The following is a 24,668-nucleotide window of genomic DNA, read 5'->3' on the forward strand; positions in this document are numbered from 1 at the left end:
CAAAAATCAATTCCTTTTTTTTTAAATCAATTCCTTTATGTGAGTTTTCCACTTCAGCACAAATTATTTATTACAGAATGACTTTCATAAGACTGTAGGAAGTATGTTTACCTCTTTAACGCTGCAGGGGAGGAAAACTTTCCCCTTCTGCCCTTCTAGCTTCTTTGGCTGGCCTAATAATTAAATTGACATTAGATGGATAAACAGGAAAATTTAATTTTGTATGTGTGGAAGCCCATAAAATTGTGAGACTCAAAGAGTGACCGAAAGAGCAGCTTTTATCCCTTTCAGACAAACAACAATATATTTGTGAAGAGTTGACAAGGCAAGGGAGTTTGGGCTTGGGTAACAAATTAATGAAGGAGTGACGAGGTCTGTTTTTACAGCTTTCTTGACCCTCAATTCCTGTCTCTGACAAGAATGGTAAGGATGACTTCTACTGTCACACAGAGATCTATTTCTTGCTTTCATGGGGGAAAAGGAGGGTCAAAGTGTCCTTTTTGCACTGATTTTAAGTAACTTTAGCTCAAAATAATCAATCTGCCGAAGTGGCATGTTTTTTTGGGTGGCATGTTTTGGCTTCCCTTTAATATCCTTAGTTAAAAGTGGAAATGAGTCCACAGTACCATTTAGGTGCACCAGGAGGGTAGGAAATTTGCCTAACTTCTTGTTTTCTAATGAAAGTGTTCATAAAGAGAATTCTGTATGTTCATTTCCTTGTTATTAAACCTCTTTTCCTAGAAAGAAAGCCAATACCTGACTGCAGGTGAGAGGGCAAATGTACCCACTATTTATACTTTATTTGCACAAAGGTAGAAAATAAGATAAAAAGGAAGGGAGGAGGTTTTCTTTCTCACCATATGAAATTAAATTGTGATCACACAATGTTGCCTCGTGTGTTCAGACATCTTGTGAAAATTTGATTTGTTGAAATAAACAAATAAATAACCATCCTCCTCTGCCAGCAGACGTTGCTCCATTATAATTTGGATAACGTATCTTTCTAAAACAACGTGAAAAGAATTGGGAAGAATGTGTTATCTCAAATTGTCAAAGTATGTTAATGTTTGTTAAACATTTTAAGTGGGTGTTGGAAATTCTTTTCCTAAATTACCTCTACATCCCTCAGCTCACAGGTCAGGAAGCTATGTTTCTGGAAGGATCCTGTGTTTCCTGACTTTCCACCCCCGCTCTTTCTGAGTCAAATATCTATTTCCTCTCCAGCTAGCCTGGAACACTGGGTGGTAGCCATCTGGAGTTTTCAAGGCTGGGATGTGTGCAAGAATGAGAGGAACCCTGCCACAGGGAGGGAAACACTGCCTACACAAGCTAAAAAACATGGCATCAAGGACCAAAAACAGCAAAGAACTTCTTTCCCAGATGTAGATGGATGACCTAAGTCTTTGTTTTTTAAAGATTTTATTTATTTATTCACGAGAGACACAGAGAGAGGAAGAGACACAGGCAGAGGGAAAAACAGGCTCCCCTGCAGGGAGCCCAATGTGGGACTTGATCCCAGAACCCCAGGATCGGGACCTGAGCCAAAGGCAGACATTCAACCGCTAAGCCACCCAGGTGTCCCAGGATCACCTAAGTCTTAACTAGTTCTTAACTTTGAAAATAGTGGATGGACACAATTCAAGGGGCTTCAGTTTTTCTGAGTGGAGCATTCACATGGGAGTGAAAAAGAAATTGGTCAGGTCAGGCCCATGGAGGGCATCCTGCTAGTCCCTGATGGGAATCAGAAGAAAGAAGAGAGAGAGAAGAGAGAAGAGAAGAGAAAAATAATTTGGCCGGGAAAGCAAAAAAGAGTTCTAATAATAAAGTTGATGAAGTGTTAGCTGAATTGTGCTTTAAGAATCTTTGTCTACAAATCCTCAGTCAATCACTCGTTGCCCATTCATCTGGGAGGAATCTGGATCTACTTGGGGCTGAGCCCTGCTGCTGCGCGGGGGTCCCTGGCTGGGAAACATGGGCCCACGGGGGCCCCACCACTGCTGCCACACGTAAGCCCGCGCTCCCCAGTCTGTGGGACGAGCCATACCGGGCCATGCACGTGCTCGAGTCCTGGTCCTCGTGCCCCAGGGGAAGCGGGATGGGGTCCAAAGCAGCCAGAGCCCAGCAGCAAATGGCAACGCGCTGTCGGGGATGGGCCGGAAGGCAGGGACTGTCCTCTCTGCCCACTGCCTCCTCCTTTACTATGTTTACAGGAAAGACAGCATTTGGTTATATAAAAAATGATGCGTTTCCCGGGCCCCCTGCACCCCAATGTTTATAGCAGGAATGTCCACAATAGCCACACTGTGGAAGGAGCCTCGGTGTCCATCGAAAGATGATGGATAAAGAAGATGTGGTCTATGTATACAATGGAATATTCCTCAGCCATTAGCAACGACAAGTACCCACCATCTGCTTCGACGTGGATGGACCTGGAGGGTATTATGCTGAGTGAAATAAGTCAGTCGGAGAAGGACAAACATTATATGTTCTCATTCATTTGGGGAATATAAATAATAGTGAAAGGGAATAAAGGGGAAAGGAGAAAAAATAAGTGGGAAATATCAGAAAGGGAGACAGAACATGAAGACTCCTAACTCTGGGAAGCGAACTAGGGGTGGTGGAAGGGGAGGAGGGCGGGGGGTGGGGGTGACTGGGTGACGGGCACTGAGGGGGGCACTTGATGGGATGAGCACTGGGTGTTATTCTGTATGTTGGCAAATTGAACACCAATAAAAAATAAATTAAAAAAAATGATGCGTTTCACCTCTAGTTTCAGCTCCAACATGTGAAGGGCTTGGAAGTCCAGCTCCCATCTTCACAACAGTGACATTAAGCCAAAGAAACCGAAAGTTAATGACTTTTCTTGCATCCCCGAGAGCTGGTTGACCAGGCAGGCCACGTCAGTGTGGACGCCACCCCCGCAGCGATCGCAGGCTGACGACTTGAGCTCTTCCTCGTGCTTCCTCCGGCCCCGATTCCACCCCCGCTGGGGCAGAGGGACATCCGCTCTCACACCTGTCTCCGTGGCGCCCTCCTGTCCCAGGATCTATGGGGTCGCGGCCTCACAGCGACGGGCAGGGCGGCCCCGAGCTCCTCAGCCCAGGAGGCTCTCACTGTGGAGCCTGCAGCACCTGCGCCTCTCTGCGTCCTCTCCAACCTCGTGGAGCTGCCACGGCCCGGCCACGGCCTGCTGGGAGAGGGTCCCCCAACCTCTGTCCCTGCGCGGGCCGGATGCTCCAGCCCCGGTCTCCTCCTCGACGGCATTCGCCTGGAGGGCCTGCCTCCCTCTCATGGTGGCAGTAAGGTTGATTTTTTTTTTTAAGATTTATTTATTCATGAGAGACACAGAGAGAGAGCGAGGCAGAGACCCAGGCAGGGGGAGAAGCAGGCTCCATGCAGGGAGCCCGACGCGGGCCTCGATCCCCGGGCCTGGGCCGAAGGCAGGTGCTCAACCGCTGAGCCACCGGGCTGCCCCCGTAAGGTTGATTTTAACCTCCGTCCCTGCCAAGAGTGGCCTCCCTTGCCCTGTTGCCACCCAGCACCTCATCCAGCCTGTCTCCCGTGTGCCCCGCGGTCCCCGTGGAGGAGCCGGCTGGGGTGGCCACGGAAAGAACAGCAGAGTGTTCCCACCATATGAAGAGGCCACTTTTGGGGGGCAGGGGGCTGCCAGGGGACTCGAACGTGTGCACACACACCCTCCTCTGCCGGGTCGGGTGGAAGGACAGCCCCACCCAGGCACCCGCCTCCCTCCCCTTCGGGACCCGCACTGGGAGGCTCTGGCGTGAAGCCGGCACAGGCTCCGGGGGCCGCGTGGACACCCACAATGACAGCAGGCCCGGGAGTCCCCCCAGAAGCGTCCCACTTGGGGAGCACGAAGCTATGCCTCCCGCCTGTCCGTCTGTCCTCCCGGCAGGTGGAGGAGCTGCTCAGGAGCACGGCCAAGCCCCGCCACGTGAGCCCGACGGTGAGTTCCAGAACACAGGACAAGGGGCCTTGCTAACCCTTCACACAGTGTCCCTGCAACCCCGAGCGTCCCCGGGCTGCTCCTGCAGAGACGAGCCCGCCGAGGGCCGGGCACAGGGCACAGGACACAGGACACGGGGCACCGGGCTGCGGCTTCACGGAGCGGCAGGCCCGGCCAGGGCGGGCGAGGCCAGGCAGGGGGACGCCACGGGCACAGGTGGTGACCGGTGTAGACACGCGCTCTAGGCTGGGGCACAGCTCGGAGACGTCCCAACCGCAGAGAGGTGTGGAATGACTGTGCCCTGGCCCACGAACACACGACGGCCTGGCAGCCAGCAAGTGTGCTGACGGTGCCCACCGGGTACAGCCTGGTTCACGCCTCCCTGCGGATCGGGGCATCGGCCGCGTGCCCGGCGTGGGGGAGCCCCCTGCTCCTCCTGGGACCTTCCCAGGGTCACCGGCCGGCTGCTCCTAGAATGCCCCCCTTGCAGATCAGGGAACTGGGGGGGCCCAGCTAAGAGCTCTAAGTGGAAAGACACCCACTGCCAAAGGGTCCTGGGGCCCCAGCTCGAATCCGGCTCAGGTCCACCCCAGAGTCCTCGCCAGACGTCCTCTCGCAACACGGGCCGCCCCTCTGTGCAAACGGACGAGGCCCACCCTAGACCGCTGGCCTGGCCCGGACCCCAGATGCAGCACCCCCCACCTCACCACCCGACCTCCAGTCCCGCTTGGTGTCACCCACGTGTCCCACACCATGACTTAGGGTCCGCGGGGCTGCTGAGCACCCCTGCTTCCTGACCCCACCCTTAGCAACAGAGGCAGGACCACTAGCAGGAGCGCAGGATGCCAAGGAGAGCCGGAGGGCCCCCCCACCCCCAGATGGGCTGCCGCGGGCCAAGGATGAGCAGGGACAGCCAGGCTGAGGCTGGGCCCAGCCAGCGGGTGCCCTGCAAGCCCCCCACCCCGACTGCCCCGGCTCCGGTCACGGCCCTCCTCCCCTCCTCCCACTCACCAGATTACCTGTTCCTACGATTCAGCTGTAAATCACTGAGGCCACCAAGGGGTTTTCTTGTTTTTCCTATAACGCTGGAAAACAGAAACATTAACAGAGGGAATGTTTGCTCGTTTCCCACGTGTCTCTGAGCAAAAATGCTCACCCATGATCCTGTATTGTCTTGGGAACAGTGGGCTGGGCTGACTCACCACAGAGAACTCTACTTCGGTTTTCTGCTGTGTACGACGCAGTGGGCAGAAACGAGAGGATTTCTACTTTGCAAATGCACCGTGAAAATGATGCTCCGATCAAGATGCAAAACGAGCAAGTAAAATCCCTTACTGAGAAGACTTTTCTTTCGGAAAATTAAACATGGAGGGTAAAGACGATTTTAAGGAAAAAATAAGAAACCAAGAGACCTGCAGGTTTCGGGGCGTGTCAGGGTAACGTGGGGATGAGTGAGTCTAGGAGACAAATCACTCCACTTCCTGGAGAGGGGAGTCCCAGGGAAATCAGGACTGTGACCTCAGCGTGATGGGGAGCCACGCGGAGCCGTGCGCCCCAGGCCTCCTGGGGAGGTGCAGGAAGGGACTGCCTGGCCAGGTACCCCCCATTCAGGCCCGCGGAAACCTCAGGCTGACTTAGAGAAGTTGAGGAGTAGAGGAACAGGAGGGTCTCAGTGGGCGGGCCCGAGACCCCCCATCACACAGGACACCCCAGCCGCTGCCCAGACCAGGGCCGCGCTTCTCCCCGCAGGTGCTCGGCTGCCGCTGTCAGACACGTGAGGCTGCAGGTGAACCCCTCTTCCGTCTGGCTGGGTGGGCCTCAAATCTGCAGGGAGATGATCCCTCATCCTGCCTCGGCTCAGGAGCTTTCTAGTTCGAGGGACAGAAACACTCCGAGAAGAACAAATGTCTCTTTCCACCTCACCCTTGCGCTCTTCCCATCACCTTCTGCGGATTCCCCAGCTCCGTGCATTGGGGGGAACGTTTCATCTCTTACCGCAAGTCATGGTCGGTCTTCCCAGGAAAACAGCCGGAAAGCTCCCTTTCGTTCTCTCCAGCAACTTCGGTCACTCCCATCTTCTCTCTTGGCCGAAGCTGAGCTGCCCTTTTGATTGAGGCTTCTGGGCCTGGATATCCTTACGACAGCCGCTCTTCCTCGGCAGGCGAGTGGCACCGGGGTCTCTCCAGATCCCGCGCTTCACATGGCCCTGTCGTTCACTTCCCCCTGGCCGTCCACAGCACCCCCCCCCCCGGGTGTACAGGATCACGTGCACAGGCCCCTCTCTAGGTGCACAGGATCACGTCCACAGGCTGCCCTTCTGGGTGCACAGGATCATGTCCACAGGCCCCTCCTCTGGGTGCACAGGATCACGTCCACAGGATGCCCCTCTGGGTGCACAGGATCACGTACACAGCCCCCCCCCCCCGGGTGCACAGGATCGCGTCCACAGGCCCCCCATCCAGGTGCACAGGATCATGTCCACAGGCTGCCCCTCCGGGTATACAGGATCACATCCACAGGCTCCCCATCCAGGTGCACAGGATCACGTGCACAGGCCCCCCCCCCGGGTGCACAAGATCACGTGCACAGGCCCCCCTCTAGGTGCACAGGATCACGTCCACAGGATGCCCTTCTGGGTGCACAGGATCACATCCACAGGCTCCCCATCCAGGTGCACAGGATCACGTGCACAGGCCCCCCCTCCGGGTGCACAAGATCACGTGCACAGGCCCCCCTCTAGGTGCACAGGATCACGTCCACAGGATGCCCTTCTGGGTGCACAGGATCACGTCCACAGGCCCCTCCTCTGGGTGCACAGGATCACGTCCACAGGATGCCCCTCTGGGTGCACAGGATCACGTACACAGCCCCCCCCCCCGCTCCGGGTGCACAGGATCACGTCCACAGGCCTCCCATCTGGGTGCACAGGATCATGTCCACAGGCTGCCCCTCCGGGTATACAGGATCACATCCACAGGCTCCCCGTCCAGGTGCACAGGATCACATGCACAGGCCCCCTCTCCGGGTGAACAGGATCACACGGGCCCTCTTCTCTCCAAGGACCCGCTCATTCCTGGCTCCCAGACATGACAGCTGGCCCCGCATGCGGCCCCGGACGTCATCAGGGAGATGCTGCATCTTTCTCAGTTGCCTACTTTTGCACTTTTAAATGTGTTCTAGCTTCTGCTTGTGCTGTGATGGATTGTTCCTCCGCTGACTGGGTGTTGGCTGCAGGAACACGCATCAGTTCCTTCTCACGTGAACACTTGAGGATTTTCTTTCCCCCGCGTCTCACCATAATGCCTACGACGTCTCTAATCATGGCTTTCTAACAATCCACACATCTGGCACGTCTGGGTTTATGTCACTTCCACTACAGAACGAGACATGTTGAGAGTGTTCCACTTTGCTGCATCTAGCCCTGAATTGCTACTGGCACGGTCCTCATCGCCCTATAAAACTGAAAATTCAGCATAAAATCAAGATAAGTTTGAACAGCTGAACTATTATGATCACATCCTATCCGTCATTGCCCACAGGCAGCCAGAGACAGGGCCGCTCTCATGTGATTGGGTGCTTCTGCCATAAAACTGGGGTGGCCAACCGTACGGAGCCCAGCAGGATGTGGCCCCCCCCCCCAGGGGCCCGTCTGATGTAGAGAGAGCCCTGTGGCCACCAGGGCTGGCGGGAGCACAACTCACCTCAGGGATCACCCACCTGAGCTGCTCGCTGAGCTCCACCCACACCAGACGACCAGGCTGACCCCACGGGCCAGGCTGACCCCATGCAGGGCAGGACTGCGACAACAAGGAACGCACACACCCCCTCCTTGGCTCTGGCTCCTCTCCCCCTCTGCTTAAACTTTCCTTTGAGGGGCCCGGATGCCCGCCCTGTGGTCTGTGCGTGCTGCTTCCTCTGCCTTTCCCCTGCTCGCCCACAGTGGGGGAGCTCGACCCCCTGTGGAACCACAGTCCTTCCTCACCCACGTTCCCCAGTGTCCTCCCACGCCCACCTAGATTGAGTAGAGGGAGAAGCTGAGCTGTGGCTCAGTTGCTGTTGTTGAGCTGATGGGACTCTGAGGCTGAGATGGGCCTTCACAGATGTGAAGAGGATAGGTCGGTCCTTTGTACTCACTTTTCTACCAGCCAACAGGGCCTGGGCACGACGAGGTGCTCAGCGCTCCATGCACCTGTGTGGCAGGAGTAAATGATTGGGGGTCTGAACCAAGAACCGAGGGGCAAAGCCATCCCTGGTCATCCCTGAGGGGTCTTGCATAAAAATCTATGAAGCACCTGGTTTCCTTAAGCACTTAACACTCCTGGCAACATCCAATAGTGGAGCACATGTGACTTCAAACGCTGAACAAATGTTTACTATCACGTGGCTGGGTAACATGGATAAGAAACTCATGATTTTGGACCACAAGATGATCCTCAGGGGGTTTTTTTGGAAAAAAATAAAGATATTTATTTTTGAAAACTAAGATATTGCAATGTTCCCGTGGTTCCATTTTAGGAGAATTAGAGACAAGAAGGAAAAATTGGGAGTCTGAACCAGGAAGCCCCCCCCGACACCAAACGTGCCAGCGCAGCGGTCGTGGACGTCCAGCCTGCAGGACAGTGAGGGGTAAGTGCCTGCTGTGCAGAACCAGAGCCCCTCCCGTCTGTGGCGTTTTGTTCCAACAGCTCCAGTGGACCAGGACACTGACTATAGTGGAAGAGTAGCTTTTACATGTCAGAAAATCAGGAGACTTTAATTAATTATTTTTAAAAAATTTATTATCATTTTTTTAAATCAGGAGACTTTAATTGGAACTTCGAGTGCAGAAACAGAGTGGCCACGTCCCTCTTACATAGAGAAGGGAGAAATTGGAAAGAAGGGAGAGTGGACAGGTCAAGATCCAGAGGAGACCAAATCTCCAGAGCCCACCTTTCAGGTGCGGGAAGGTGCAGGGGGGACCCCTGGGAACACCACGGTGCTGGGCCCTCCAGCACCCTCTCCCAGCCGCCTGCTCCTCCTCCCCCTGGGCCATCCCCACGCATCGTGGAGCCAGACAGACAGAAGGACGGCTGCGGCCCAGACTTCAGCCCGGAGGTGGTACAGGGTGGAAATGCACAGCCGGGCATCACCCTCAGAGAAGGAGGACTTGGGACCACCCTCGTAGCTTTATTTGGGCTTTCTTCTATTAGATAATTAGCAAAATGAATTTGGAAAGGGGAGGAGTGGCAGCTAGTGCCCACAGGCTTGCTGGGGACTCTGGGAGGTGCCCGGGCCTGTCTGCAGGTGAAGGAATGAGCGGCGAGGACGCACTTGCAGGGCACATCTGTGCACACACCAGGAGCTCGGGGGTCGCTGCAGGTGCTTGCAGCCGTGGTGGAAGGGCCCCTGCTCCTGGCCAGTTTTGTGGGGGACAGAGGAAGCCCACAGCTCAAGGAAGGGTGTTCTGCTCACGCAAAGCGGGGGGGCCAGTGTGCAGCTGCGGAAACCAGCTCAGGGAGAGGAGAGGCTTGGACCTTAACCGCTGCCCCTGGCGTGCTGAGGCTCTCAGGACAGGTCAGGCCAGGGCCTGAGAGCTGCCCCCACTGCCTGTGGCGCAGACACGCCGACCGCTCCGTAGCTGTCACCTCCAACCCCTGGTCGCCGTATGCTACCTAAGGTGTTACGGTCATCCTACCTTTTCCTAAAGTGGGGGCCCCTCTCTACCTCCTACGCAGCGCAATGGGGCACTTCTGCTTTCCTAGCATCTGGGCTGATCCCGTGCTTTGTCACCTGAATTGCAGCCTTTGTCCTGGGGATGTGAGCAGCGTCTCACCGTGGTCTCAGGACTACTTCCCTGATGACAAGTGGTGCTAATTACTTTATCTTCTGCTCACAGAGCTTTGGTATTTTTCCCTTCGTACGCTCCTTTTCAAGTCTCATGCCCACGTTCTTATTTCTTTGCAAGAATTTTTATACATTCTAGGACAAGGCCTTTCTCAGATGAATTTTATGAATATTTTCCAACAACAGGTGTCGCATCTCATTTTCTCACTGGTGCCTCTGATGAGCAGTTTTCTTTTTTGATGAAGGGCAGCCTACCCATTTCTTTTCCTTGTTTATGGTTTTAATATCCTACCAAGACTTTCGGCCTACTCCAATTTCATGAAGATATTTTCCTGTTTTTTTGTAGAAACTTTATTGACTTAGTTTTTATATTCAGTCATAAAACTGAACCAAGTTTACGTGACTCTGTGGCAGAGGTCAAGATTGATTATATCTCGCATAGACAACCAGCGGCTTTAGCAATACTTGCTGAAAAGTCTTTGTCTTCTCCACTAAAGGTCTTTTACTTCTACTGGGAGAATCCAGGTCCCATTACAGAAACCGGGTAGATGGCTGGATTTTCTATTCTATCACACTGATGTATTATTTATGTGTCCCCACGCCAATCCGGTACTATCTTGATTACTGTATTTTTATACATAAAATCATGAATTTTATACACAAAATCATGGGAGTATAATCCTCCCCTAATGCATCCCATATAAATTACGGAGTAAGTTGGCAATTTCTCTAGGGTTACAATTAACATTGAGTTGAATCCAGACTATTGTGTTGAGAAGTGACATCGAATGATACTGATACTTCTACATTCTAAATTATTATTGCTAAAATACAGAAGTATAAATCGATTGCTGTACATTGTCCTCAGACCCTCAGACCTTGCCAAATATATACATTAGTTCTAGTACTTTTACTTTTTTTATTTTTTTATTTTTTTCTAGTTCTAGTACTTTTAAAAACAGATTCCTTAGGACTTCTCTATATCAACGCATGCCTTTGGTGAACAGAAGTTCTACTTCCCTCCAACATTCTCTCCCACTTTCTCTTTCCTTAACCATATTGCATTTACTGGGCCCTGTACCCAACACTAAATAGAGGTGATAAGAGCTGATTTCTTGGCCTTTTTCTCAATCATAGGCACAAAATTTTTCCATGTGTCACCAATAAGATTAGCCCAAGGTTCTTCATTAACGTATTTTATCACATGGAGGAAATGCCCCTCTATTCCAAATTTGCTGAGAGTGTAAAAAAAAATAATAATGAATGAGCCATAAATTTTATCAACTGATTTTTCAGAATCTATGGAAATGATTATTTTCTACCTTTCCCTGACTAAGCGAATATGTTGAATTTCAAGTTTGACATGTAAACGTCACCTTGCATTGCTGCCCTTATAAATGCCACTCAGTCATGATCGTCTCTATTTGTCTAATGCTGCTAAGTTATTAGCTTATATTTCATTATGAATTTTTGTGACCATCATCAGGAGGCACACCGGTCTGTACTTCTGCTTTTGCACACTTTGACATTGGGTAGCAGGGAATACCGGTGTCCCAAAATATATCACCAAGTCGTCCCTCTTCCTCTATGTTCTGAAAGAAGTAGTGTAGGGTTGTTTGTTCCTTCAAGCTGATAGAATTCACCAGGAAAGTCATCTGAGCTCAAGGTTGACTTTATGTGGAAGATTTTCTATTTGATGAGTCATTTTGGTGAAGTTTAATATTCACTGAGTATTGGGGGCATTTCCATGGCTGAACAACTAACTGTACAGAGACCTCGCTCCTAGCGCTTTCTTCCCACAGACATCCCCTCCAGGACCCACCTCATTTGAATGGCTCTGCAGTGCCTTCCATCGAGTGCTTTCTTAAGAATAATTTGTCCAGACTTAATCATTGTTATCGGTAGGAAAGGTAGATTGACCAAGCTCCTCCATCATGGCCAGCAGGTGTAACTCCCCAGAGCACCATGGAACAGAAAGGAAAGGGGTCCCCCTTCCCTCCAGCACCACTCTCATGCCCTAGAGTGAGAGGCAGTGGGCAGGGCTCGACTGCTCCTGCAGCAGGATCTCAATTTCACACCCATCATCCGCCCCTGGTTGGCAAACCTTGCACATGGAGGGGAGTCCTGTGGGACCACACCGGGAGGCGTCCCACAAAGTCTTGTGTTCTCAGGACCTGCCCTTGGTAATCCAGGGAAGTCCTCACATTTGTTCTATAGGAAATAGGGGCTCACATACAGTTCTAGGAGAAAAAAAAAGACCCTCCTTTTCTTGGATTTCTAGGATCAGTCCACAAACAGACAGACATGGGTGCTGAAGTTGAAAGAATAAATTATGAAAGAGGACAGGGGACCTGGCTCACTGTGACCCCCGTCATCATGTGCATGACCTGGCACACACAGGGCCAAAAGCCTATATTTGCTTTTTGTTTGTTATTGTATATATATATATATATTTTTTTTTTGGAGTCTGATTTGCCAACATATAGTACGACACCCAGTGTTCATCCCATCAAGTGCCCCCCTCAGTGCCCGACACCCAGTCACCCCATCCCCCGGCCCACCTCCCCTTCCGCCACCCTTTGTTCGTTTCCCAGAGTCAGGAGTTTCTCATGGTTTGTCTCCCTCTCTGATATTTCCCTCTCATTTTCTCTCCTTTCCCCTATAATCCCTTTCACTATTTTTTATATTTCCAGAATGAGTGAAATCATATAATGTTTGTCCTTCTCTGATTAACTTACTCCACTTAGCATATATATTAAAACATAAGTGATCTTAGTCAAAAAAAAAAGGAAAAAGAAAAGAAAGAAAAGAAAAGAAAAGAAAAGAAAAGAAAAGAAAAGAAAAGAAAAGAAAAAAAAGAAAAACATAAGTGAAAAGAGGGGCTCCTGGGGAGCGTCTACCTTCGGCTCAGGTTATTATCTCAGGGTCCTGGGATGGAGCCTTGAGTCAGGCTACCTGCTTAGGGGGGAGTCTGTTTCTCCCTCTGCCTCTGCCCCTGCTCCTGAACTCTCTCTCTCATCCTCTCTCTCAAATAAATAGAATCTTCAAAAAAAAAAAAAAAAAAAAAAAGAATATAAGTAAAAAGAAAAAAATTGAGAAACGTTTGTTAAGGAAAACAGGGGTAAGTAGCATAAATACAAGGAAGGAGAGTAAGCCAGGGACAGTGAGCTGCTGGATGTTGTAATCATCCTTGTAAGGCAACTCCACGGAAGGGACAGGAAATGACAGAACTCTTTAGGGCCCCTGGTGTATGCTGCCCTCTGCTGGTAATTTTTTTAAGAAAGATTTTAAACATTTTATTTATTTACTCATGAGAGACAGAGAGAGAGAGAGAGAGGCAGAGACACAGGCAGAGGGAGAAGCAGGCTCCATGCAGGGAGCCCGACGTGGGACACGATCCCAGGACCCCAGGATCACACCCTGGGCTGAAGGCAGGGGCTAAACCGCTGGGCCACCCAGGGATCCCTCTACTGGTAATTTTCAAGGAAAACGTTCACTGATTTCCTACAACAGGAGTCTCCAAGGTGTGAGAGAATCGTCGGGGAAGCAAGTCACATGTGGACAGCAGCTGAGACAGGGATGGGATCAAGTCCTGGCTCGTGTCCTTCCCACACACGGATTTCTCCAGCAGTGATGCTGACCCATTACCTTCTCCTGTCCCCTCCCTGACGCCAAAGGGCAATGAGACAGAATTTTTCCCAGTAGGACATGTGGATGCTGGTCATCCCAGTGACAGACCCCACATGTCCACAGGGCATGCAGCGTAGCACGGCTTTGTAACAACCCCCATGACTCTTGCAACCACATCCCCGGCCTCAGGGTGACTGGCTAAGCCTTCCCCCACCTCTCACTAGGCACCTACATGAGGAGGCTGACACAGAAAGCCCATGACCTCCCCAGAGATGGGTCTCTCTGCCTTCAAGGCAGAAACAACCAGATCAGATCAGGTGATATAAACAAAGATAGGAACCAGAACGAAGTATGACCATCTCAGGCATGGGGCATGGGGCAGGAAGGAACCAGAACAATCTGCCTCCAGTAGATGCCTCTCCCCAGAATCTGTGCTGAGGAGACTCTCAATGGTGGACTGCCTTGAAGAGACACAGTCTCTGGAATGTATTAGCACAAGATCCGAGTCCCTAAGTCCTCATACCCCACAGTCCCTGCCTCCACCCAAAGCCTCTGTTTCCCTCAGTGGGTGCCTTGGCAGCTACAGTGTTTAGCCCTCACGGTGCTTTGGTTTTTCTGGGAATACCCCCGTGCTTGCCCATTCCCTTCTGCCCATTGCCTGGCTCAGAGGTGCATCCTTGGAGAAGTCTTATAGGCTACTTTCCATTTCTGGGGCTGTGCTGGCTTCCAGGTACCAGGGAGACCCTTGAGTTCTACTGGGATCTTCTCAGCACTACTAGTAGGGAGCTAAACGCTGGACCCACACAGAGATGGAGAACCTGAGTCTCAGTGGCAGTCAGATGACCTGCAGGTTCTAGGCCCCCGTTACATACTTTGATCATGCTGACATCAAGGATCTGAGGCACAACTCCCCTGAAGACCGACAGATGATTTGCTTAGAATGGTTGCGTCTCTGGACGTGCTCCACGTGAGCAAAGACTAACAACCTATTCTGTACAGTGGGACTTGTCTTGTCTCGGACTAAAGACTCTTTGCTAAAATACCCAAGGCTTCACCCTTGCACCTTTCATGACAGTCCCCATTGCCAAACCTGGGGACCTGCTTGATCTCGTGTCAGACAAGTTGCTGGTCAGATCCACTCTATATGCCATACTCCCGGACACCTGAGTGCTTGGCACAAGATACCACCAGGGACACCAACATGTAAGCCTAATGATGGCACTGTGAAGGCTGACAGTGGCATAAAAACATCATCTAGAGAACTATGTTGAGGGCCACAGTGGCCCAGGTCTCCTAGAGATGTGGGGCAAAGGTGAGGAGTTACAGACTGGCCCACCTCCATCTTCACCAAGTGTCGGCATTAGCCTGGCCTCTTCCAGGGGCTCACACAGCCAAGGGCAGTAGCCACGGGTTGGTCCAGTCCTCCACACTCCCCACTTCACAGGCCTCCCTCTGCACTCAGTCCACATGCCAGCCAGTCTTTAATTCAAGCATAATTTATTGAGATCATGAAGTAGCTCATATCTTCCTCTTAAAATGCTGCTGACAGAAAAATTAACAGAGAGGGATCCCTGGGTGGCACAGTGGTTTGGCGCCTGCCTTTGGCCCAGGGCGCGATCCTGGAGACCCAGGATCGAGTCCCACGTTGGGCTCCCGGTGCATGGAGCCTGCTTCTCCCTCTGCCTGTGTCTCTGCCTCTCTCTCTCTCTCACTGTGTGCCTATCATAAAAAAAAAAAAAAAAAAAAAATTAACAGAGAAAGTGCCTTTCTATGTCAAACATCTTTGTAGGCTAAACTGCTCATTGATAATATTATGTTGTTTAAAGAATAGTAGGCTCACTCATCAAATAAAAATATATTACTTACATTTTCTAGAGATTATCATATAATGGGAAAACTTAAATAATCTCAAATTTCCAAATCCATCCTGAGATGTATATTATCATCAAGATGCAAGCCACTTGCATAAAAAGAGGTTTCTAGGGGTGCATGGTGGCTTACTCGGTTAAGTGTCTAACTTGGTTTTGGCTCAGGTCATGATTTCAGGGTCCTGAGATTGAGCTCCAAGTTGGGCTCTGAACTCAGCATGGGGTCTGCTTGGATTCTCTCCCTTTCCCTCTCTCTCAGCCCCTCTCCCTACTACTTGTGCACATGTGCATGCTCTCTAAAATAAATAAAACCTTTTAAAAAGAGAGATTTCTGCCCTAAAACATAAATATATAGAGAACTCAAAGATATTCCGAGGATAAAATGAGAAACTTGGTGACTGACGATTAGGATTGTGTCTCAGGATTTTGGCTTCTAGTGTTGTATGGAGGCTGAATGAAGCCAAGAGGTAACACATGTGCATTTTCTGGATGACAGTGTCCAGGAAAGAAGACTAAAAGGCCACAGTGTATGAAAAAGAGGGCAAGTAGGCTTTGGGGAGAAGATGGCTCCTGTGGGTGCACACAGCCTTCCTGAAGGAGGTGGAGGAAGAGGACATCTTCTTGCCAGGAACTCCCCATTGAGACTCACAGTCAACCCCTCACTGGGGAAAGAGGAGGAGAACAAATGAAGGTGATGGAGAAAGAGGAGGAGGAGTGAGAGAGGTAATCAAGTCAAGTCTCACCTCAGAGGAAGCACCCACCCATGCACAGAGAGCAGGGGACAATCTTTCCCACCAAGTGCTCCACTGAGGTCACTGAATAGAGGAGAATCTACTTCCAGAAGCCGAAGTTGAATTCTCTTCTCCTTATTCCTTGTCTCAGGCCTTCCACCTCTTGTCTGGTGACTCTGAGGATTCCTTTAGCCTCCCCAGCTCTCAACTAGTCATCAAGAGCTGTTCTTTTCAGGATCAGAATCGGCCACAGATAAGAAACGGTTCTTTCCGACAGTGATTCAAGACTTTGGAATGGCTTTTGGTAGGTCTCCAGCTCTTCAGTTTTAAGAGTTATCAGGCCATTGGCTTCAGAACTGCCCACCCTCTGCTGTAAGTCAAGATCTGCCCTGACAGGTAATATCCCCAGATGCTCCATTTCTTTTTGGTGATGTAGTTCACTCATTTCATTTCTTTTTTCCTCAAAATATTGATCTGCCCTTTCGATGGAGGCCTCTTCAGTCGGGGCACCTTTGTGATGACCTGTCAGGTGGGCTTTAGTCTTCTCTTCTTTGGCAACATTACTGTGGCATTGCTTTTTCCATCTTGAGTGTTTAAATGTGTGCTTGATGGAGCAGCAAGCTTTGGTTTCCTCCTGGACCTTTTTATCTGGTCCTCAACATGCTCTCCATTCCCTGGTTCCCTTAATTCTAAGTTCTTGACCATGTCATCACCTCCCAGGGAATCTGCCCTGTCTTTGATCTCAAGCCAATCTTCCTGCAGCGATAACAGCTGACTCTCCCCATATGCCATGAAGATCACTGCAGAGAGCTTGAGCCTTTTTTCAGTTGCTGGCAGGAGCTTTAAGGATGTTTAAGGATGTCTCATGCTTTTTTCAGTTGCTGGCAGGAGCTTTAAGGATGTTTAAGGATGTCTCATGCTTGTGTTTCAATGGTTTTCTGTTTTTGGTGCAGAGCCTGAACCCTTCTTCTGTCTGAGACACAGGCCGTTTCTGGTCTGAACACTGAGGTTCTTCCTCAACCTAGGCTGAAACTTGTTAGGAGTGTTGCATTTCACCATGGCTGGTGTCCCCGTCTCCCTGTGCAGAAAGCCCTTCTGTGAGTGACCGTACAATTTTGCTTCAAAGCAAGAAAACTAAGACTCTAGAGCTATCACAGCACCATCTACCCACCTGCCACTGATACCCAGGGACAATGTGACCTGTGCTCGTATTGTCAGAGGCAGCTGTCATGAAACGGCCCAGTATCTGCCCCAGCAGGGTGAAGCTCCTCCATGGCGGCCCAGTCTGACACAGAGGTGCCCAGGGCCATCACAGCCAGCTGGACCACACCACCCCATGCACATGTCTCCCTGGGTTCTAGTCAGAACCAAACCTGCACCAGGCGACCAGGGTAGACCACGCCTGCTGAGGGTTGGGCGAGGAGGCCCAAAGCAATGTAGAACTCCACTCTGCCCTTGGCTCGCTCTTTCCTTACATAACTTTTCCTGTGGCCCCCAAGGCCTCCTGAACTACGCACACTGTTGTCTCAGTGGATTATGCACACTGTTGTCTCAATCCAGAAAGCTCCTCTTTCCACTGCTTATCTGTGGGGACACCCCCACCTTGTACCCACTCTTTTCTCTCACTCCAGTGGCCCCAGTCAGTGCATTAGACAGGGCCTGGCCATGGTCCTCCACGCTCCCGGCATGTATGTGGAAACTATCAATGGGTGGGCATTCGAATGAAAGAAGGACAAAGCCATCCTGAGTTAAGTCATACGTAATGCTCTGCTGACCAGCAGATAATCCACTAGGACATTTAATTTCTCATGGACGTAGACTACTAATTGCACAGTACTGCGATTAAAAAGGTTGAGCAAATTTTTAACATCAGACAACCACCATGGCATTTTCCTCAGAATTCACCATTTTGAACTACCAAGACATCCTCAAATTGTTTTGAAAGATATTAAAGACTACAGTGGGGATCATGGCACAATCTCCCTTTAAAAAAAAATAGAAAGAAGTAACAACACTTCAAGTAAAACCAACAACAGCCTGGAAAATTCAGAGATCTAAATAATTTTCCGATCCAACAAGCCACCAAATAAAATTGTGCACAAACTGTAGGGAGCACAATGAAAAGACTAACCCCAACAAGCTGTAGGACAGAGCCAATTGTTTTCAATGAGGAAAATCCGCATCATTTAACACTGAAGAACCCCAACAAAAGAAGAGAATGTGAAAATGAATGGAATAACTGAAATGTTTCCAAAACCAGAAATTGATAAGGAAACGCAAGCGAAGCAGAACTGAAGCAGAACAACGGGCTTACTAGGAAAAGCTGGCGCTGAATGTCTGAGCTCGAAAACCCAAGACTGATACAGAACTCCAAGAGCTTATTGGAGATTATTTTTCTTTGCCTTAGCACAGTTTTAAACAATGAATGGAAAACTAGGAAGGGCTCAGAACCGACAGACGGGGAAGGCAGGTCTGGGCTTCTCTGAGAACCGCTGAGGCTGCCCAGGTAGGTGCACTGGAGCTGGGGTAGGGGGCCGGGGGGGGGCGGGGGGCTAGAGGTTGTTCAGGCTGGGGCAGCACCTCCATGGGTTTTCTCAGCAGAGGTTTCAAAGGTGGTACTTTCAGCCTTACTCGTATGATTTGTTATTTAAAAAAAAAAAAAAAAAACTTGAAAATGTGAGGCTGAGGTAGAATGACAGCTTCTGGATTTCAAGGCCTCTAAAGGAAAGCTGTTATCAGGAGAGACACAAGCACAGCACTTCCCTCGGGGATGTACGTGCTCCTGTTTGTGGGATGAATGAATGAACAAATGAATGAGAGAACGAGGGACCCAGCCTGAGGCCAACCCAGGGGGATGCACAGTACACTGTGTGGCCTCAGCAAGTTCCCATAAGCTGAAAGCCATGGTGGAAAAGCCAAATCTTTCTGGAAACGTGCAAGGCAACCCCACATGCTCTGTTCCTGAGAGCAGAGAGCCCCTCACCCAGATGTGGGAGCTGAGGCTCCAAGAGAGGAGGGGCTTTGCTCCCTGAACCTCTGAGGTGTCGGGACAGGCCGACCACCCCACCACCACCCCCCAGGCTGGGAGCCGTGCACTCCCTCCCTGCCACCTCCAGCTGTCGGTCAAAATAGATGTGGAAGAAGATGTCAGGGTCATGTCTCCCCTTCCCAAAGCCATGGTACCTATTTGCTTTCTCCCCAGCAGAGGGTGGCAGTTCCAGCGTCCTCCTGTCTGCGCTGATTCCTGTTGTTTGCAGCTGTTTTAATTGCAGCCTTTTCCCCGGAGGTGTGCATAGTATCTCAGGATGGTTTTCATTAGCGTTTCCCTGATGCATCATAATATTGACCGCTTGGTCTTGCTTGTGTGGATCGACATTTGCATTCCTTCCTCGGTGCATTTTCAAGTCTTCAGCCCATTTTTTTTTTAATTTCTCTGCATTTTTATTGGAGAGTTGTAAGAATTTTTATATATCCTGGGGACAAATCTTTTCTCAAGATGAAGTTGACGAATCTTTTCTAACAACTGGTGGCTTGTCTCCTCATTTCTTACCGGTGCCCCTTGATGAGCAATTTTCACTCATGATATACACAGTCTGTCCATTCTTTGCCTTTTCTCTGGAGGGATTGATTATTCGACCCGGGACACTTTTGTCTCCTCCCATTTCATCAAGGTATTCTCCTGGTTTCTTGAAAAATTTTATTGACTTAGCTTTCACATTTCAGCCTTCTACCAACCTTAAATTAATTTTTGTTGAGGATGTGTGACACAGTCCAATACAGATTATCTCTCTTCATAGACAGCCAGCAGTTTCAGCAATACTTGCTCAAAAGTTTTTTTCAGGGATCCCTGGGTGGTGCAGCGGTTTGGCGCCTGCCTTTGGCCCAGGGCGCGATCCTGGAGACCCGGGATCGAATCCCACGTCAGGCTCCTGCATGGAGCCTGCTTCTCCCTCTGCCTGTGTCTCTGCCTCCCTCTCTCTCTCTGTGCCTATCATAAATAAATAAAAATTTAAAAAAAATTTTTTAAAGTTTTTTTCAGTTCCCATGAAAGACCATTTACATGTATGTAGAAATTCAAACGATCGTTATATATGTAATGGCGTTTACATGGCGTTACAGTGGCATTCCACGTACAGAGTGAGGGCACACATATACGAGGTGTATGGACATAGTGAGGAGTGTATATATATGTAGCTGTGTGTGTACATATATATACACACACATAGGGGGGTGTATAATCACCGTCCGATGCATTGTTAGAAACATAAAGGATTTAAATTTTTCTAGAATCCATGTTAAAACAGTAAAAAGAAGTGTGAAATTAACTTTAATGAAATTTAACCCAAAGTATTCAAACTACGATCATTCCAAACACATAATCATATCAACGCATCATTCAGGTGATATTTCTTGTTTATTCTTTTCTAATAAAATCTCCCGATCAGGCACGCACCTTACACAGCACATCACGATTTGGACTAAGCATAATGCCCAGGTCCAGCAGGCACATATGGGTCGTAGCTTCCTACTTGGGTAGCACACCTCTTTGTCTATCCTGGACTGGAGGGAGGGAGGAGGCCTCGTTTTATGTGTCGACTTGACCCCCGTTATTTAATCAAACACTAATCCAGATGTTGCTGTGAAGGTGTTTTGTAGGAGTGGTTAACAAATTACCTTCAAGGCTGTGGGTGGGCCTCATCTAATCAGTCGAAAGCCTTAAGAAGAGTAACTGAGGTTTTCTAGAGAAGAAACTCTACCTCAAGACCTCTGTGTCAACTCCAGCTTGAGCTTCCGGCCCACTGCCTGCCCTACAGACAGCTGACTTGCCAGCTCCACTATTTCATGAGCCAATCCTTAACATACTTCCTATTGTTCCGTTTCCCTGTGGAACCCTAACTGATGCAGGGGGCATGCACGATGCTGATGGAGATTGGCCTTCACAGCATCATGGCTTGTGAGAGCGTGTAAGTCACACGCACATTCTGAAACCTGAGGAAGGCTATGCCCAGCTCTTAAGGACGAATGGAAGGATCAAGACTCAACAGAAGTGAGTTGCTTTCCTGGTACCAAATTACCTATAAAAAATTACAGAGATTGGTGGGACCGATCTTCAGGCAGCCCCAATTCGGTGTAAACTCATTCTAAGAAGAGTGGTGAAAATACATATGTGGCCTTGCTCTCACCACAACGTCACAGAGAGTCTGTGATTATGGCCATTTATGTATTGCAAGTATGTTTATGTCCATGTGACTCATGCTTGGGAGGCAGAGAGAAAGGGGACGGTGTGTCTCTGCCGTTGCACATCTATGTTTGTGCTTGTGTGCTCCTGACTGTGAGGCCAGTGGACTGTGTGTGTGTGTGTGTGTGTGTGTGTGTGAGGTCCAAGTGCTAGGAGGGAGGTGTGTGTGTACACAGGATGGTTCAAACAACAGCTGGATGTGGGTGGATATGTAAGATGAGGACAATCTGTGGTGCCTGGGTGGCTTAGTTCATTGTGCGACCGACTTTTGGTTTCATCTCAGGTAATGAGGCGGGGTCATGAGCTGGAGCCCCGCTATGTGCTCTGAGCTGGGCGGGGAGTCTGCTTGAAAGCCTCTGCCTCTGCCTCTCCCCTGACTCACACGCGTTCACATGCACTCTCTCTCAAAAACTAAAGATTTTAAAGAAATAAATCTTTAAAAAAAAAAAAAAAAAAGTGAGGACAATCCATAGATTATGAGGCTGAGGTTTATAAAACCCCTTTGGGGCCCCCAAGAACAGCACTGGGGTCCTTCCTCGCCAAGAAGCAACTGGCAAAGCAGCAACAGCCTTGTCCCCATCTTGTCCTCTGGTCAGAAACTGGGTGTAAGAGCAGAAACCAAGGCAGGACGCTGCTAGACAGGAACAGAGAGGGGTGGGAGGCTGTACCCAGGGGATGGTTTGCATCCTCCCCCAGCCAGAGCAGCATTTGATCCAGAAGACGGCTCGCAGTCTCGAGGAGGCTGGTGCCAGTGCCCTGTTCCCTCCACACTGCAGGGGGAGCCACCAACCCTCCCACCTATCCTCCTGGGGGACCAGCCCCTGCCCCCAACCCCCAGTCAAGGAAAGGGGAAGGCCCTGTGCTGTCCCTCTGTTTCCTCATCTACAGAATAGAACAGACAAGGGAGTCTACATGATAGATCCGCTGGACGCATATCCATGAAACAGTGAGAGCAGGGCCCATTACACGCAAACACCACACGCATGAGCTCCTGGTTCATGTTCATCCTACTGACTGCTAGTGACTTGCTAACCGTGTCAGTATTTTTTTAAGTTTTTATTTTAATCCCAGTTAGTTAACATGCAGTGTTTATTAGTTTCAGGTGTACGATGCGGTATTTAACACTTCTGTACATCAGCCGGTGCTCATCACAACAGCTGCACCCCTGAATCCCCATCACCTGTTTCCCCATCCCCTCCCCCACCTCCGCTCTGGGATCCAGGGTGTTCTCTGGAGTTAAGAGTCTGTTTCCTCCTTTGTCTCTCTTTTATTTTCCTCTCTGCTCCTTTGTTTTGTTTCTTAAATTCCACATAATGAGTGAGATCTTACGGTATTTGCCTTCCTCTGATTTAGTTCATTTAGCGTGATACTCTAAACAGCTATTTTTTTTATGTAAAAAAAAAAAAATCATGTCTTCTCTGGTATGGAGAAAAGTTTTACTTCTTTCCAATATTCTTGCTATTTTTTTTCTTTTCCTTGATATATTACAATGACTAGAAAAATACTGCATAAAAGTGATAAGCAAGGACACCCTGGACTTTTTCTCAACGTGAACAATAAAACTGTCCATGCTTCACCATGAAGGCTGATGTCAGCTTTAGGATTTTTACTGATTTCCATGCAAGGTGCTCCCTTTATTCCAAGTTTCCTAGAGTTTTCAGAAAGAGTAATGAATTTTAAAATGATTTTTAAACATCTATTAAGATGAGTATATCATTTTTCCCCTATTTTGTTAATATAGATTTCAATGCTTGATTTCTAAGTGTCTACTTGTTAATATGGTAGATTATTATTTTTTATTATTTCTGGGAAAATGTGATTTGATCATATGTTTGTAACAGGTTGTTGGAAATACTTGGTATATTTTGTTAGGAATTTTTACAAATAGCAATATTTTCTTGTATTTTCAGATTTTGATGTTAGGGTTATCCTGGCTTCATCAATAAACTGGAAATCGAAAAGGTGGGGTGGAAAACCAGACCGGAGGCCTCCAAGTGTTGATCTACAACAGCAAATTATGACCATTGTAGATGAACTGGGCAAGGCTTCTGCCAAGGCCCAGCATCTTCCTGCTCCCATCACCAGTGCATCAAGGATGCAGAGTAATCGCCATGTTATGTATGTGCTCGAAGACACTTCGGCACGACCGGCTGGCAAAGGAGCCATAATCGGCTTCCTTAAAGTTGGATACAAGAAACTCTTTGTACTGGATGATCGCGAGGCTCACAATGAGGTAGAACCACTTTGCATTCTGGACTTTTACATCCATGAATCACTTCAGCGTCATGGCCATGGGCGAGAACTCTTCCACTATATGTTGCAGAAGGAGCGAGTTGAACCACACCAACTGGCCATGGACCGACCCTCACAGAAGCTGCTTAAGTTCCTGAATAAACATTACAACCTGGAGACCACAGTCCCACAGGTCAACAACTTTGTGATCTTCGAAGGCTTCTTTGCCCATCAGCATCGGCCCCCTGCTCCCTCCCTGAGGGCATCTCGACACTCTCGTGCTGCTGCGGTTGATCCTACACCCCTGCTCCAGCAAGAAAGCTGCCACCCAAGAGAGCAGAGGGAGACATTAAGCCATATTCCTCTAGTGACCGAGAATTTCTGAAGGTAGCTGTGGAGCCTCCTTGGCCCCTGAACAGAGCCCCTCGCCGAGCTACGCCTCCAGCCCACCCACCCCCTCGCTCCAGCAGCCTGGGAAGCTCCCCAGAGCGGGGTCCCCTCCGCCCCTTTGTGCCAGAGCAGGACTTGCTGCGTTCCCTGCGCCTCTGCCCCCCACACCCTACTGCTCGCCTTCTGCTTGCTACTGATCCTGGGGGCAGCCCAGCCCAACGTCGCCGCACCAGGGGGGCTCCCCCAGGGCTGGTAGCCCAAAGCTGCTGCTACAGCCGCCATGGGGGGTTGAGTTCCTCATCCCCCAATACAGGCCACCAGGAATCGAAGCAGGGGGAACAGGAAACAGAGAATAGGTCTGCCGGCCAGGAGCAGGGCTTGTCCCAGGCTGGGTCTGGGGAGGAAGCCACGCACACTGTTCCCCGAGAGACCCAGTCCTGGACAATGGGTGGGGACATACTCAACGCCAGGTTCATTCGAAACTTGCAGGACCGCCGCAGCACCAGGCCTTGGTGACCACAGCCCGCCCCCCCCCCCACCCCCCCCCACACACGCACCTTCAAAGTCAGTATTTTCACTACAGGAGGTAGCCCAAGCCGTTCCTCCAAATGGATGTATTCCTTCTAACTTCCTTCCTTCCATGGGCTAATCAATGCCAAGTCATTTGTATTTTATTTTATTTTTAACAGAATAATAAAAGTATTTATTTTTATCACGAGAAAAAAAAATAAAAAATAAAATAAACCGGAAATCATTCCTTATTCTTCTTTTCTGGAAGAGTTTGTGTAAGA

The 24,668-nt window shown here is 49.7% G+C and overlaps 1 protein-coding gene across 1 annotated transcript; it reads left to right on the forward strand.

The window, feature by feature from the left end:
- The first annotated feature begins 20,123 nt into the window (after nt 1–20,123).
- LOC112656233 (alpha-tubulin N-acetyltransferase 1-like) lies at nt 20,124–24,426 on the forward strand. The gene is given in 3 exon segments (XM_035706440.1): nt 20,124–20,187; nt 23,166–23,789; nt 23,792–24,426. Coding segments are annotated over 3 exon segments (1,290 nt in total). The 3' UTR covers nt 24,394–24,426.
- Nucleotides 24,427–24,668: the final 242 nt, after the last annotated feature.

The sequence above is a fragment of the Canis lupus genome, chromosome 26 (assembly GCF_003254725.2).
Source record: "Canis lupus dingo isolate Sandy chromosome 26, ASM325472v2, whole genome shotgun sequence".
In the NCBI taxonomy this organism is placed as follows: domain Eukaryota; kingdom Metazoa; phylum Chordata; class Mammalia; order Carnivora; family Canidae; genus Canis; species Canis lupus.